Source organism: Saccostrea echinata, unplaced genomic scaffold, assembly GCF_033153115.1.
Source record: "Saccostrea echinata isolate AGI-Se365-2 ecotype Australia unplaced genomic scaffold, CSIRO_AGI_Sech_v1 ptg000030l, whole genome shotgun sequence".
NCBI classification, from domain to species: domain Eukaryota; kingdom Metazoa; phylum Mollusca; class Bivalvia; order Ostreida; family Ostreidae; genus Saccostrea; species Saccostrea echinata.
This window is the reverse complement of record NW_026889779.1, coordinates 25889594-25905040: the sequence shown is the minus strand read 5'-3', so window position 1 is coordinate 25905040 and position 15447 is coordinate 25889594. Positions and strand designations below refer to the sequence as shown.

The following is a 15447-nucleotide window of genomic DNA, read 5'->3' as shown; positions in this document are numbered from 1 at the left end:
CACAATTTTTGTTCTCAGGATTTTATAACATTACATGATATTAAAGCAACAAATATCATAGAACGCAGTAATATAACAAATTATTCCCGATACGGGATAAAATTTGGTGATAAATTTATTTATGAGTCGCGCCTGGGGCCCTTTATTTGTGTCCTCTAGTTCTACATGACTTTTCTCACTTTGTTCTTTCAATATATTCGTTCGACATAAAACATTTCTGTCTATAAGATTTTTTTAAAATGATTTCTTGTTTAAAAACTCGCCTGTATTTTATCAGTTTGAGAAAGGTGCATAGGATGGGCAGCGGATCTAGAATTCTAAAACAAATTCGAGTGGAGGAAAAGGAAAAACCCAAATATAATGCAAGAATGCAAATGTAATTTCGTTGGAGGGCATCATCATACTACAACAAAAGGTGGTGGAGGCAGTCGACCCTTATAATTAAATTTGTACTTCTCATTCCATCCCCAACCCCGCCCCAAATATACACATGGGCCGAGGGTCTTAGGATATTTTTTTTGTCTACAATGTACATTAATTATTTCTCTAGCATATAGTTCATGGCCGTAAGAACCGGGGAGGGGGGGCACGGGGGGCGTGCCCCCCAATAATTTTGCCGATATATAGATTACTGTAGTAAACATAGATACTATATGCTTGTGCCCACTCAATAAAAACGTCTGATGACCTTTTTTTTTTTTGCTTGTCAGGGAATTTTTTTGGTAGTTGATCACCCCCCTTTTTTTTTGCTTGTCGGGGAATTTTTGGTAGTGCCCCCTCAACTGAAAATGTATGGCTGTGCCCCCCCCCCCCCCAACTGAAATTGCTTCCTACGGGCCTGTAGTTACAATGTACAATGTACAATTCCACATTTGAAAATCAAAAATAGCGTAGAATAAACTTTAATAACATTAAAAAAATATCTCTGCGGTATTATAAACGCCGGTATGATTTTGTTCAATAAAACGAATAGTCATTCTAAATTAATTTGAGTTGTATATATTTCGTTAAAATATTTATGTACAAGATCAAACTTTCTTTGTCATTCAAGAATTTTTTTTCTATTTTTTTTTTTTTTTGTTTTTGTTTTGTTTTTGTTTTTGTTTACATATGTATTTATTTGTTCAATATATCCATGTACCCCAAAGCATTTAAAAAAAATATTTTCAAAAACTTCGAAAACCGATATGATGATAGAGACAAAATTGGCATCACACGCGTATTTAAATTCAGATATGATAATGTTGTGTCCAGATGATGATTGAAATTGTAGATGATGTTGATGATTATTATTTCAGACTAGAAAAAAATTAAAGAGTTTGAGTAATACATCAAGAAGAATCGTGCGATCAGCATACAGTCATTTACCTCCCCCCCCCCCCACCCCTTTTGAAAAAAAAAAAAAAAAGAATCCGACCCTGATCCCGATATGTTTATGAAAAATGTCTCACTGTGTGTACTATCTTTTCTCCCCTTTTATAAGCAGGTTAGAGATCCGGTGAAAATAAAATAGATATCAATATTTTTATTACGGATTGTCGTTCTACGAAAACCTAGAAGGGCCAAATTAGGTCCATTTTCCTAATTTGACAGATGAAATTCGTTTAATGAATTCTAAAACTTGTTATAACGAATTAAATTCGTTAAAACGAATTCTTCAATTTGTTATAACGAATTAAATTCGCTAAAACGAATTCGACAAATCGATATATCGAATTCATATATTTTTAATTAACAAATTTTAGAATTCGTTTAAACGAATTTAATTCGTTTTAACAAATTTTTGAATTCTATATAACGATTATATAATTATTGTATAACGAATTCAACAAATTTGTTATAACAGATTAAATTAGTTATAACAAACTCAAAGAAATTGTTATAACGAATTAAATTCGTTATAACAAATTCGACAATGCGTTATATCGAATTCAAAAATATTTTTGATAGGTCCTAAATTTCCGTATGTTTCCGTTATATGGAAAGGTCAAATTAGGAAAACGAAAAAAAAAAAATAAAAAAAATAAAAACGTAATAACGAGATAAAAAGTCGTTATTACGAGATAAAAAGTCGTTATTACGAGTCGAAATAATGTGATAAAAAGTCGTTATTACGAGATGAAAAGTCGTTATTACAACTAAAGAAGGTCGTAATTACGAGATAAAAAATGGTAAGTACGAGATAAAAAGTCGTTATTACGAATTTTATTATTATTTTTTTCATTTTCCTAATTTGACCCTCCTAGGCTTTCGTATCGTTCTTTTTTTTCAATATTCCATAAAATGCTGGATGAAATAGACCTACTTGTTATTCATTTATCACAACTTAAAACTGCGGGGATTCTCATCTATTTATTTATATTTTACAATAAAAGTTGTTTAAACGTTTAACTAAGATTCTCTAAGGAAATAACTGGGAAATATGATGTAATACTGGAAGTTCCCGTGTGATTTCCATGAACTTTTTTTGGCCGGGGGGGGGGGGGGTCCCATTGTGTGATCCGGAAGAAAAATTTTTTTATGCATGACAGTTTCTTTTCCTCTCTCTGACTCTGCATACTGATTTTCCTTTCTCAAGATACATATATTTGCTAAAATATCCCAACTTTTCCCGTAAAATCATTTTTGCAACCTCGTTTGATGTCTCACCTTGATCTAGAAATAAAACTACCTTGCTATGTGCCTGTTATATAAATAACAAAGATTTGCAAATCAAATGACGGGTAGTGCATTTTTATTTTTCGTTTGATATTATCTGAAAATAGTAAGATATGATTTAAGAAGTCGGAGGGATTATTCCCCTATCAGAATCTCGATCGGGATCGGGATCAACCCAAAATCACTTCCTCTCGCTATTCAAGGGGCGTCACTGTTGATTGTTATTGTTGTGAGTTTTTGTGCATGTTACAACTTGTAATTTTATTTGTTTCCTCGATAGAAGAAGCTACTTTTGGAGTAAGTATAAGATAGTTAGGTTTAATTCAACATTTACATTAGTGTAGTATGCCAAGGCTAAGCTAGCATGCAGATATATATTCACATATCGATTTCCCATCTCCGCACAAACCTCGCTCGCTGCGAAATCATTCAAAATTAATAACCGGAACTAAAGAGATTTTTTGCTGCGAAACTAAATTATTCACTAAAGTATATAAAGTATGTCATTAATTTTACGGATTTTATCATTGCGGGCCAAGACTTGATATTTAAAAATGTGAACATGCTTCTAATAAAATATCTAAAAATGACCACACCCGTAACGTACATTGTTTATTCACTGTAACCATAATAACATTCGGTATCGAGTCACTCGTCGGTAGAATGATCGTCACAGTGTGGTTATCTGTGGAGTATCTGAAAGCCCTATGTAGGCGAAAGGTACACACTAAAGGAGATATGTAATACTTTAGCAGTAGGGTAAATCATACCTTTCAGTGTGAATATGATATATTACTGACCATATCCAGTATATTCAGTGGTGAGTGCACTATACAGATGTGTGAAACATGTATTTTGCATGATAATACACCATTTTAGAGAGAGGTGTGACCAGAAATCAACTGTAGCTTAAAAGGAAGTGTTTTTTTAACACAGTAATAAAACTATTAAACAAAAACCAATAGTACAACTCATTCAGTCTCTACTTTGAATAGTTTGAAATGTTAACAGAATTATTTCAAATTACATTATAGATTAGGGGTACAACTGTGTAATACAATGTGTAAATGAAGAACAGGTTCCCTGATTCAGCTTATATTTGATCATTTTAATGTTTTTTTTTACATTTCTGCTGCAGAACAGAGGGTTTATGGGAAATAAAGCCACATCTGTGGCAAGATTTTCATCTGCTATGAAGCCCAAGTGCCATATAAAAGCACGGTGTGAGATTTACCCCCGGAGTGAAGTGAAGCGGTTTCCTGTTCCTGATGAGAAGGTCCCATGGACAGTGAGTTTTCCTGATTATAAACCGGTGGATTACACAGCACCGTCAATCTTAAAACGACCTGTCTATGCTGACCCTGATATAAGGTATATTTAGAACTAAGTGAAATCAATGTTTTAATGTTCTTTCTATGTAATTCTGATATTAGGTCCAAAACTAAGAGAATCTTAAAACAGTTTGTCTTGTTATCTGAGTATGAGATGTAAAAGTTTGGTTGACCAAGACAAATATGTTTTATAGAAATTTATAAGAAAATTTCGTTTGTAACATTATGTACATACATGACTTTGCATCATTGCATCTGAGAATGAGAAACTTTCTTATCATAAGACCTAATGCTAAAGTTGTACATGTAATACATATACATGTACATGTATTTTAAATATAAATTTCTCTACTGATGCAGCAGTATTTAAGTCAATTGCACTACTTAAACCTTACATTCTGTTTTATTTTTCATTTCTATTGTATTCTTTATTATTTAGTTCACGGAATGAAGTCATACATGTAACAACAAAATGAGCAGAATAGGAAAAAAGAAGTTTTCCCCTCAAAGTCATTGACTCATGCTAATATTGTATATAATTACAATTTGATTGTCTGTTAAAATGTGTTTCTTTTTAATTTAGAAATGAGAAAGTAGATCCTCCACTGAATTTCAATGGCTGTGATGGTAAAATTAACAGAGTCAGTCATATGGGAAAATATGAAGTCATAAATGGTGTGCCAAGGTATGTATTGTGGTGTCACCATTTACTACAGTATTGCATTTCTTCAAAATGCAAAATTAAATATTCCATAAATAAGACTGCCTTTTGAAATAGTGGGAGAGATTTCAATTAGATACTAGATTAGATAGGAATTAGATTCAAAATAAATCATGCAGTCATGTACACAGGACCTGTAAGTAAAGTGATATTAGAACACCCATTTTGCCAGTAGAAGTGAGAACAAAATTAGATAAATTATCAAGTGATAAATTTTTGGTCAGTCTTAGTCACTGATGATTTTTGGTCAGTCTTAGTCACTGATGATTTTTGGTCAGTCTTAGTCACTGATGATTTTTTGTTTTTGGCTGCTTTAGCTTACTACCTATTATTTCTGACATTTATTGTACCTGACAGATGTCTTTGTTGTTCTCCTTCTTAAGAGATGTTCAGGAAGTCATATAGTATCCTGATTAATATAGTATCTATGATTGATTTTCAGGAATCCCCGGGGTAGAACTGGAGTCATAGGAAGGGGACAGCTGGGGAGATGGGGACCCAATCATGCAGCTGACCCCATTGTCACAAGGTAAAATAATGTCCAAAAAATGGACACCCAGAATGTAAGGCCAAAATTCTATGGTTTTTTTATCTTCCAGTCTCTCATTCTTCTAGAAGTTTTACTTTGACCTTTGTTTGAAATAACAACATAATCTAACAGTTGATTCACCCAAGTTTAACAAGTGTTACATATTTTATTAAAAGGAAATAAAAGATGTAAAAGTAACAATAAGCAGTATTATATAGAGTTGTACTTTGTGCAGATGGAAGAGAGATGATTCAGGGAAGGCTATACAGGGACCTGATTCAAAACCTGTCCTTCAGTTTGTGTCTGTTCAGCGGAGGGACAACCACCAATGGGCCATTCCAGGGGTCAGTGTGAAACAAATCTCTGCAATAACTAGTGTGTCCAGTTAGATAAGCAAAACACCCAATTAACACTTGTGACAAGTTAGGCAAAACACAGCACTAATAGTGTGAAAAGTTAGACAAAACACAGCATTAATCAGTGTGAAAAGTTAGGCAAAACACAGCATAAACCAGTGTGAGAAGTGCCCAATCAATGTTTCTTCAGTTAAACTCTGTATCTTTTGCCTAAGGAGTTTTGCTGAGAAAAATATATAAGAAGGAAATTGAAAACTAGTTACCTGCACATGTAATTTTTTTCCAGGGGTGGATATTATTAATTTGTCTTATAGATGGTGGTGGGGGGGGGGGGATGTTTTACATTGTAATTTCTCACTGTAGTTGGAAAATAGCTCTTCAGAGACCAACCTAACTTTAAATAAGAATTATTTTATCGTTATAGTAGATTCCTAAATATATACACTGTACAAGGAATTTATTATTGCATAATTTTGCAAGCACCACTTGTGATATACAATGTAAAATTACTCGCTATTATTCTTATATTACCCAAATACATTTAAAGACTCTTGATCAGCAGTTCACTTGTGAAGTGTTGTTATGGTGTATCTTTATCTTTAGGCACAGAGTAATGCCAATGTGAGGTACACAAATGTACATTTTAATGAAACAATCCTTTTGATATAAATTTTTCTGTTTTATTTTCCTTCAACTAAATTATCTTCCCAATAGCAGGGTTGTACCTAAGACCTGAGGGCCAGGGAATTTCCCCACCTATAATGACAGAATCCCCCAGTAACTCTGGTATTTTCCCTCATCACCCTGTTTATGGAGGGATCCCCCTTCTACTTTTTAAATGTCCCCTGCTATTTAAATTCTTAGGAATAACCCTGCAATAGTTTCTGGCCAAGAATTTCATGACAGTGAAAGTTTTATTGCAACATAGTTATAGAAGGCATTATTACCAAAATAAAATTACAGTGTATCTGTATTCTTTTTAATGGATATGTCAAGATTACTTACACTGCCCTTGTTTTCATAACAAAGACCACATATAATATATAATAATGATTCCCTTTTGACTGATAGTTTTGTTTTATTAGAGTGTTTTATAATTTTATTAAGGGAATGGTGGATGCTGGTGAAGTTGTCACAGCAACAGTGAGACGAGAATTTGGAGAGGAAGCCCTCAATTCAATGGAAATGTCTCCAGCAGAAAAACAGAGGGTAGAGAAAGAATTAGATGAACTTTTTTCCACAGGGCGAGAGGTAATGAGTGAACATTATCTTTCTGCACAATGTGTTATTATATGATTAAAACAATGGATTTAGTATAGTTTAGAGGAGAGACATTCTTTGGGTCCTGGGTTCTGATACAAATTCTTTAAAATCGGCTGACATTGTAAAACGGGCACCAAACATTATATATGTTTCTTATCACAAAAAATATAACCTAATAAAATATGATTTATTGAGTAGGGGGACTATATTTTTTGTTATAAGGAAATGTAATTGTATAATGTTTACTGCATTTTAAATAGTGGATATTCAATGTTTTAGTAGTTGAATATGGAATTTATTTCATGAGTGGGACAGACATTTTGATATTTTCATTACTGCAAAGCGAGTGAAAGCATAAAAAATCCTGTCTCATGAGTGAAAAAAATTCCATATTCCTCTACAAAATATTGAATTTTCTGTTTATTACATTTTCTTTGATTGTCCCTATGCCTATATGTCTTTTTGTAACAGAGTGTCATAGGCTGTGACATCATAGTTGAGCAGTTTTAGAAGTCATACATGTAGCTTATAAGTGATCGTGATTTTGAACATATTGTAAACGTATTTTAAAAACATATTTGGAAAAAAACTTTGGCAGTTTTAGTCTCTGTTAGGATGGTTTATTTACGCTCTTTATCGTATAACAGGCCAGGGAGAATTTTTTACAATATTCTTCTTGAAGGGAAGGAAAATCTCGAGTTTTGCCACACTTCTAATATTCTGTTACACTGTCACAGAATATCACTTTGATATCTTTCACACTCTGACAGAATATCACCTTTATTCAATAAATAAGTTATGGTATTTCACTGTTGAAAATGTAATAAAAAATGTTTATTTACAAAGTTTAACTGGATCTTTGATTCTACACTGGTGTATTGATGAATGACTTTCTTCTTGAATGAGGTTACAGTGTTGTTATGATTGTACAGGTTTACCGAGGTTATGTGGATGACCCCAGAAACACAGATAATGCCTGGATGGAGACAGTAGCAATGAATTTCCATGATGAAGATAGCTCATGTTTAGGAAAAATTCAATTGTGTGCAGGTAAGGTGATATTACAAACCTATATAATTAAAAGTGTGGATGAATGGGAAAAAGGATATGGTTTTATGACTTTATATAAAGAGTTGCTATTTCATAGTTGTCTTAGATTTTTGTTTCAAAATATGGATTACCAATTCTCCCCAGAAATTATGCTTCCGTGTTATGCTCCGAATTATTTTTCTATGTTGTATACATGCATTAGCAATGATCAGGATTTACCTAAACCCCAAAGGCCTAAAAAATACTGATGAACATATAAGTTCATGTATGAAACATATTGACAAAACAGAAGTTAAAGTAAATATAAAAAATTATATGTCTAAAAGTTATGAAATTTAAATAGAAAAAAGAACCCAGATTATTTCCAACTTGAGATAACTGACAAAAAGCTCAAATTATGGACAGAAACTATTTAGACATAGACATGTAATCATGGTAATAGATAAGCAGTCTGTCCTGCCCCTGATTACTGACTCAAAGTACTTAGTAAACACTGATGTAGTCATGTAATAAATAACTAGTCTGTCCTGCCCCTGATTACTGAGTTAAGTACTTTATAAATACTGATGTAGACATGTAGTAAGTGACTAGTCTGTCCTGCCCCTGATTACTGACGTAAGTACTTTATAAATACTGATGTAGACATGTAGTAAGTGACTAGTCTGTCCTGCCCCTGATTACTGACTTAAGTACCGGTACATAGTAAATACTGATGTAGACATCAAGTAACCTTCCTGATTACTTGTCCTAGTATAAATGACTTCTGTTCCATCACAGGTTTCTTATCTTAGGGCATTTTTTTTTACCCACATGTCTAACTTTCTGTCTGAGAAAAGTATTAAGTAATTTTTAATATATTCGATCAGTGCATATTATCTATTCAAGATATATTACTAAAGTCAGGTACTCTTCACACAATTGCTCCGAAGAAAAGAGTTCCATTCATGATCAGTAGATACAACATTACAACAAATGTTAAGAATAATGATATACATTTAGTATGTTAAAGAAAGCAAAATTAACGTAAAAAGATTTTAAGAAAATCACTTTTTCCCCAGAAAAGCAAATAAAATGTTTTCATATTCCTACGCTCGCTGCCTCCTCAGTCTTTTTCACGAAAATATATAGGTCATACTTTGATTGATAATGATAAATCTTTTCACCAATTATATTACTTTCATGATTATTGTTTGTTAATTGTCGTATATTTTCTTTTGAGTGAGAATGTTAATCATTAATTTTGTGTGTTTTATTTTTCTTTTTTTTAAATAATGGAATGGTTATTATGGTTAGACACAGGTCTGCAATGGTAACTTCTTGGCAAAGCAACTCGTTGGAAAGGATCTTCGCACTTGTGTAGACCTAGGCTATTTGGTCTTGCAAGCACAGGTGTATGCACCGTTCGTTAGTGACGCTTAGATCATGTAGATTGGGTATCAGTATTTGATATGGACATGAACTGATGAAGAAGAGTGCAAGTTTTTTACTCAAGCGATAGACTGGGCTAGAGGGGCTGAGTTATCTAAAATGATGCTAGGTCATCAATCTACTCAGTTTAAAATCACGAAAATATACAATTTCTGTAATTAAAAACATTTCTAGAAACAAAAATGAAGTTTATCTTCAAAACGTCTGTATATTCAAAATCTATGTTAAGTGTTAAATGTCGGATTCTATTCTATGACTATAAGGAATATTCAGTGATGCTCCACAACTGATCTCGCGCTTTCCTTTGCGTTTAACAACGACCGTCAATGCATCTCTGGACGAGTTCATTGATTACTCTAAAAGGTGACAGGTTGACCCATCTTTAACATCTGCCTATATACGTTGAGTAATAGTACTTTAATAGCACAAAATTAAAAAATAAATTAAAATCTATCCTTGATAGATCTATATAGTTTTGCTATTAAAAAAAAAACAAAAAAACTGCATGGGCTTTGATAATCCATAGCGGCTTGGACTTGTTTTGATTTTTTTTTTTTCACAGTTCTAAGATTCTATCCTTGGAAAGTTAGATGGTACACATGTACCACAGACCCATAGTTAACGCGGGATTTTTTCAGAGTCCCCCCCCCCCCCCCTTTTCACTTTGAAAACGTTGCTAGAGGCCTGTACATTGCAACATGCTATTTGGATCAAATATTTCTGAAAATGAGTGAGGTGTTAAATACATTTTTAAAATTGTACGATTAATTATATTTAGTCTATGTTCTATGTGAAATTAAAACTATTTTAAAACTATGTGCAACTTTGTGATAAAGTCACTGTAGATGCATGTAACGTTATATATGTACATGCAGTTTGTTTCCTAGTACACGCATATTTTATTCAACAAAATATGTTGAAACTCAGTAGCCTAAATATTATGTCATTTTAGGATTTTTATGGCACTTTTATAGTTGACTTTCTAAAGCTTGAGTATCTCTGACATTTTATCAGTAAATACTTGTTTTTTTTTTATTAGAAATCATCTGAGCACAATGCAAATTCGAATAAATTAAAAGTCGAATATCTTGGATATGGGGTAACCCATATCTATTCTTGTTATATGTAAAGTTTTGAAATTTCTGAAGTACCTTATGTATTAATAAATGGGGATGTAATGTTTTGGATAGAGGTCAGTATGAGCTAGAATTTGCTATTTTTTGGTGTTGGCGAGTGTGGATGTTTGTGTGTCACAAAATACTTGGCACTTGGCAAAAGATTGATAGTAAGGTACGATTGAAATAGGAGTTATCTTTCCTGCAGAAGGGTTTCCTTACAAATGATTTCTTGTCTGATAATTACTAAGGATTTAAGGTGAATGTAGGATTTCTGTTACAAGTTTTGTTTGATATTTCAATTTTGTTGTCACTTATTAGCTCACCTGAGGCAAAGTCTCAAGTGAGCTTTTCTGTCTAAAATTTGTCCCTTGTTTTTTGGCATTATCATCATTGTAGAAGTAGGTACTGTAAACTTTTCGCAATATTTCTTCTTATGGGTCAATTTCAGCCAAACTTGCCACAAAGCATCCTTGATGAATTGGATTTAAGTTTTTCAAATGAAGGGAAAGGCAATTTTTCAAAAGGACATAATTGAGAAATAATGAAAATTGGGTGGGGTCATTTAAAAATCCACTGGACCAGAAAAGATGAAACTTATTTTGAAGCTTCCTGACATAGTGTAGATTCAAGTTTATTCAACTCATGGCCTCCAGCCCAGGGGTAATGTTGGTTCACAAAAGGGGATCAAATTTTTACATGGGATGTTTGGAGAAAATGTGTTAAAATCTTCTTTACAGGAGTCATGATTAATAATATTATGGCAACCATCCTCAGGTAGTACAGATAAAAGTTGTTCAAGTCATGCCCTTGGGGATAGAATTGGGTCACAATAGGGATCAAAGTTTTACATGGGACTATATAGTAAAATATATTTTAAAATTGTCCTCTCAAGAACTGGAGGGCCATGATCAGTAATATTAAATTGCAAGCAACACTTGGTAGTGCAAGATCTTAAGTTGATCAGTCATGACCCCCCCTCCCCCCCCCCCCAAATGTTGGGTGGGGCCACATATAGGGATCAATGGTTAACATGGAAATATATGTGTGTATGAAAAACTATTTAAAAACTTTATATCAAAAACAGAAGGGCCATGCTTAGTGATATTAATATGTATTCACATGTAGTGCTGATCCAGGTTTGTTGAAATCATGTCCTTGTAGGGTAAGGTGGGCCACAATACAAGATCAATATTTTAAAAGGCAAATAATAGACCCTGGGGTAAGACTAGAGTAAGACTAAAATCAGGAGCAGTTTTCACCTCATGTTCACTTCTTCTGCAGAACAGTACATCCATGTTAGTCATGATGATATTGAAGCATTCAGTATGTGTTGATTCAAGTTAGGTTATGTCATAACTCTTTGGAGCTATGGTGGGATCACACTATGGGGTAAGAAATTTTTCATGTGAATAAAGATGGATGTTTTTAGGTTATGTCATAACTCTTTGGAGCTATGGTGGGATCACACTATGGGGTAAGAAATTTTTCATGTGAATAAAGATGGATGTTTTTCCCCTTAAAATCTTGTGATGAAGACTGGGAGGGCCAATGGTACTTAGGTGAGTGTTGTGGTCCATGGGCCTCTTGTTTTTTGGTATTGAATATTGTTGGAAGATGATATTACATGTATTTATATTTGAATACTGTTTATTACATAAAAATGTAAGTGTCTGTGGTATTTTTCTTCTAAGGATTACATGGAAATAATATCCAAGTTTTGGTAAAAATTTAGGAAAAATCTTTTATCAATTACTCAAAGTTAAGTGGTCAGTATGAAAGGTTATTGTGAGTGTGTGTTATTTGTAAGGTACAGGAACATTTTGTATGTTGTTGAATAAGAATATAAAAAAAGTAAATCACTTTCATGTTATTTTAGGTGATGATGCAATGAATGTGCAGTGGATGGACTTAAGTGGTAAACTAGACCTCTATGCAAGTCATATAGAATTTCTGGCTGAGGTAGCCAACAGTCACAATGCTAGCTGGTGACATTACGCTGTATTAAATTCATATCATCCTTAAAATGTAAGCAGTTTCCATGTAAACTCATACCAAAGTATAGGAACTTCTACAGTAGAAAAACAAATGTAAGAATCAGCAGTTCCCATGTAATCATTTACCAAAGCTATAACATAGACATATATATTACACAATACTCTGCTTATTTACTTCATGATTTTATGATTATAATGATTTATGCAAAAACTTTCTTATTTAAAAATCAAATTGCATTGCTCTAGGCTATGTTTTCTATGAGTTGTGTTTATTTTTTAATTTTGTTTGAAAGTGAAATATCTGATGTGAGATTAATATCAAATGAAATTTTACAAATGCTTGTACATGTGTATATATGTAAGGAATACTTTTATTACTGGTACATAGTCATTTCATATGAAATCAGATTGTACATCAGCAAAAATGATTAGATATTATACTGCGAGTTTTTACTGTTCAGAGATGTGAAGTTGTGGTCATTGTACTTTGATTTTGTTGTTACTTATTGTCCTTAGGTGCTACCTGAGAAATAAACACTAAAAGGAAAAAAAATGTGGTAAAAATTTTAATGAGAATGGGCTGCGCCTTAGCAGTAAAACCTTGTTCTGCCAACATTTTTACCCCAGTGGAAACAAATTACACAAAGTTAAGTAACCCACTTCTTACTTTGTTTTGTCAATATGTGATTGTAAACACTGATTTGTCCCCCCAAATGTAATGATAATGTAGTTAACTACAAACTTTTATGAGTATGTATGGATATGTAGTTTACTTCATAATTTAATGAGTTAATATATGGATATGTTACATAGTTATCTAGAATTGTTGAGGAGTTTATAAAAATCAACAACGTTTCTGGGAGAGGGATATTGTTTACAGCTCAAACTTATTCTATTTCTACTAAAAAAAATAGATATATCTTTAGTGGAGAAAAAAATATCAACAAATCTGGTATTTTATATAAATGGTTATATGTTGTGTTTTTACGTATTGCATACATGTTGGTTCATTGTTATAAGCAGCTTCTAATCACATTGTTATTTGTGTTGAATTCATTTGATGAAATATTGATAATAAGTTGTGCAATCATAATGATAGAACTCCACCTTTGTTTTAAAAAATCAAAAAGAATGTAAGAAACAATACAAAGAAATGCAGTTAAAAATGGAATGTTATTAATGCCTAGTAGATACTTTCAGCAATTGTTATTATGTAATTCAAAAGTTCAGTCACATGAAATATTGGACTTTTTATTGGTAAAACTTCACACCACCCCAGGGTTTTAATTGCTATTATAAATTATAATGATTGTTATGACTGTAGATTGATCTGTAATAAATTTTTTAAAAAATCAGAATTTGCTGATATTAAGAATACCAATTTTTAGCTCTACTGGTCAGAGACCAGAATAGCTTATGTGATAGTAACGTGTCGGTCCTGCGTCCGTCTAGCTGCCTGTCCATCTGTCTGTAAACAATTTTTCTAAATGCTACTCTTCCAACAGTTTTGGACTGATTTCGTAGTAATTTGGTACATAATTAGACTACACTAAGATACATAATTCTATTTATTGGTTTTCGATGAATGGTGTTCCCATGGTTATAACAATAGAAATTCTGGGAAATACTTTCAAAACGCTACTCCTCCTACAGTTCTGGTCTGATTTCAATATAACTTGGCATACAGGTAGTCTACACTAAGATACATGATTATATGTATGGGTTTCTGATTTCAATGAATGGTGTGGCCATGGTTACTAAAAATAGAAATTTCTTAGAAAAACTTTCAAAATGCTACTCCTCCTACAGTCTTGATCTGATTTCAATATAACTTGGCACACAAGTAGACTACACTAGGATACATAAATCTGTTTATGGGTTTTTAATTTCAATGAACGGTGTTGCCATGGTTACTAAAAATAGAAGTTTCTGTGAAATACTTTCAAAACCCTTCTCCTCCTACAGTTTTTGTCTGATTTTAATTTAACTTGCCACACAAGTAGACTACACTAAGATATACATGATTCTATGTATGGGTTTTTTATTTCGATGAACGGTGTTGCCATGGTCACTAAAAATAGAAATTTCCTTGAAATACTTTCAAAATGCTACTCCTCCTATAGTTTTGGTCTGATTTCATTATAACTTGGAACACAAGTAGACTACCCTTAGATACATGATTCCCTGTATCAGTTTTTGATTTTGATGAATGGTGTTGCCATGGTTACTAAAAATAGAATATTCTTGAAATACTTTCAAAATGCTACTCCTCCTAGAGTTTTGGTCTGATTTCAATATAATTTGGCACACAAGTAGACTACTCTGATATACATAATTGTCCTCATTGTTTTTTGATTTTGTGGAATGATGTTGCCATGGTTACTAAAATCAAAATTTCTGTAAAATTCTTTTGAAAGGCTACTCCTCCTACAGTTTTAGTCTGATGACAAAAAAAACTTGCCACAAAAAGAGATTAAGCCAAGGATCATTATTCTATTTATTGTTGTTGCAAAGTTTCAAGTCCAAGTATTCTTTGATCTTTCCTTTGTTGTAAGTACAAACCAGTTGAGCTACAGTCTCATCAGAGATTTCTGGTTACCATTTACAAAAAAGAATGTTGGATTTAAGACCCTCTTGAAGATCTCCAAGCTGAGATATGAAATACACGTTTGTCTCATTATTCCTCCCACACATGCAGTGACTCATTCTGTTTTATATCCTCAGGTTAATTACAACAGGCGTGGGTGGTTGTGATTTGTTAAGGAAGTGATATAGATATTTGATTTAGTTATCAGCTAAATAAGCAGACCAATTTAACTGTGTCAAAAATGCTAGGAAGCTTGGTGATTATATTTCACTAAAGATATAAATTGTGGTATGTGCCTGTATTGTATCATCTGTGGTTGATCAACTTGTGAAGTTATGGACGAAATTCAGCACAGAACATGGGTCATTATGCAATGATAAATGTCCAAGAGATAAATGTATTTAAAGATGGG

General features: G+C 32.7%; 1 protein-coding gene across 1 annotated transcript; it reads left to right on the top strand.

The window, feature by feature from the left end:
• The first annotated feature begins 2844 nt into the window (after positions 1–2844).
• LOC133197606 (ADP-ribose pyrophosphatase, mitochondrial-like) lies at positions 2845–13806 on the top strand. Its single transcript, XM_061333713.1, has 8 exons — positions 2845–2955; positions 3797–4029; positions 4573–4674; positions 5153–5239; positions 5475–5583; positions 6703–6846; positions 7791–7908; positions 12331–13806. The coding sequence occupies exons 1-8, from the start codon at positions 2902–2904 to the stop codon at positions 12441–12443; spliced, it is 960 nt and encodes a 319-aa protein (XP_061189697.1). The 5' UTR covers positions 2845–2901; the 3' UTR covers positions 12444–13806.
• Positions 13807–15447: the final 1641 nt, after the last annotated feature.

Coding starts and splice junctions, on each gene's coding strand:
- LOC133197606 (XM_061333713.1), top strand. CDS start 2,902: ATGTTACAACTTGTAATTTTATTTGTTTCCTCGATAGAAGAAGCTACT. Junction 4,675..5,152: donor GTCATAAATGGTGTGCCAAG/GTATGTATTGTG, acceptor ATTGATTTTCAG/GAATCCCCGGGGTAGAACTG. Junction 5,584..6,702: donor ACCAATGGGCCATTCCAGGG/GTCAGTGTGAAA, acceptor AATTTTATTAAG/GGAATGGTGGATGCTGGTGA.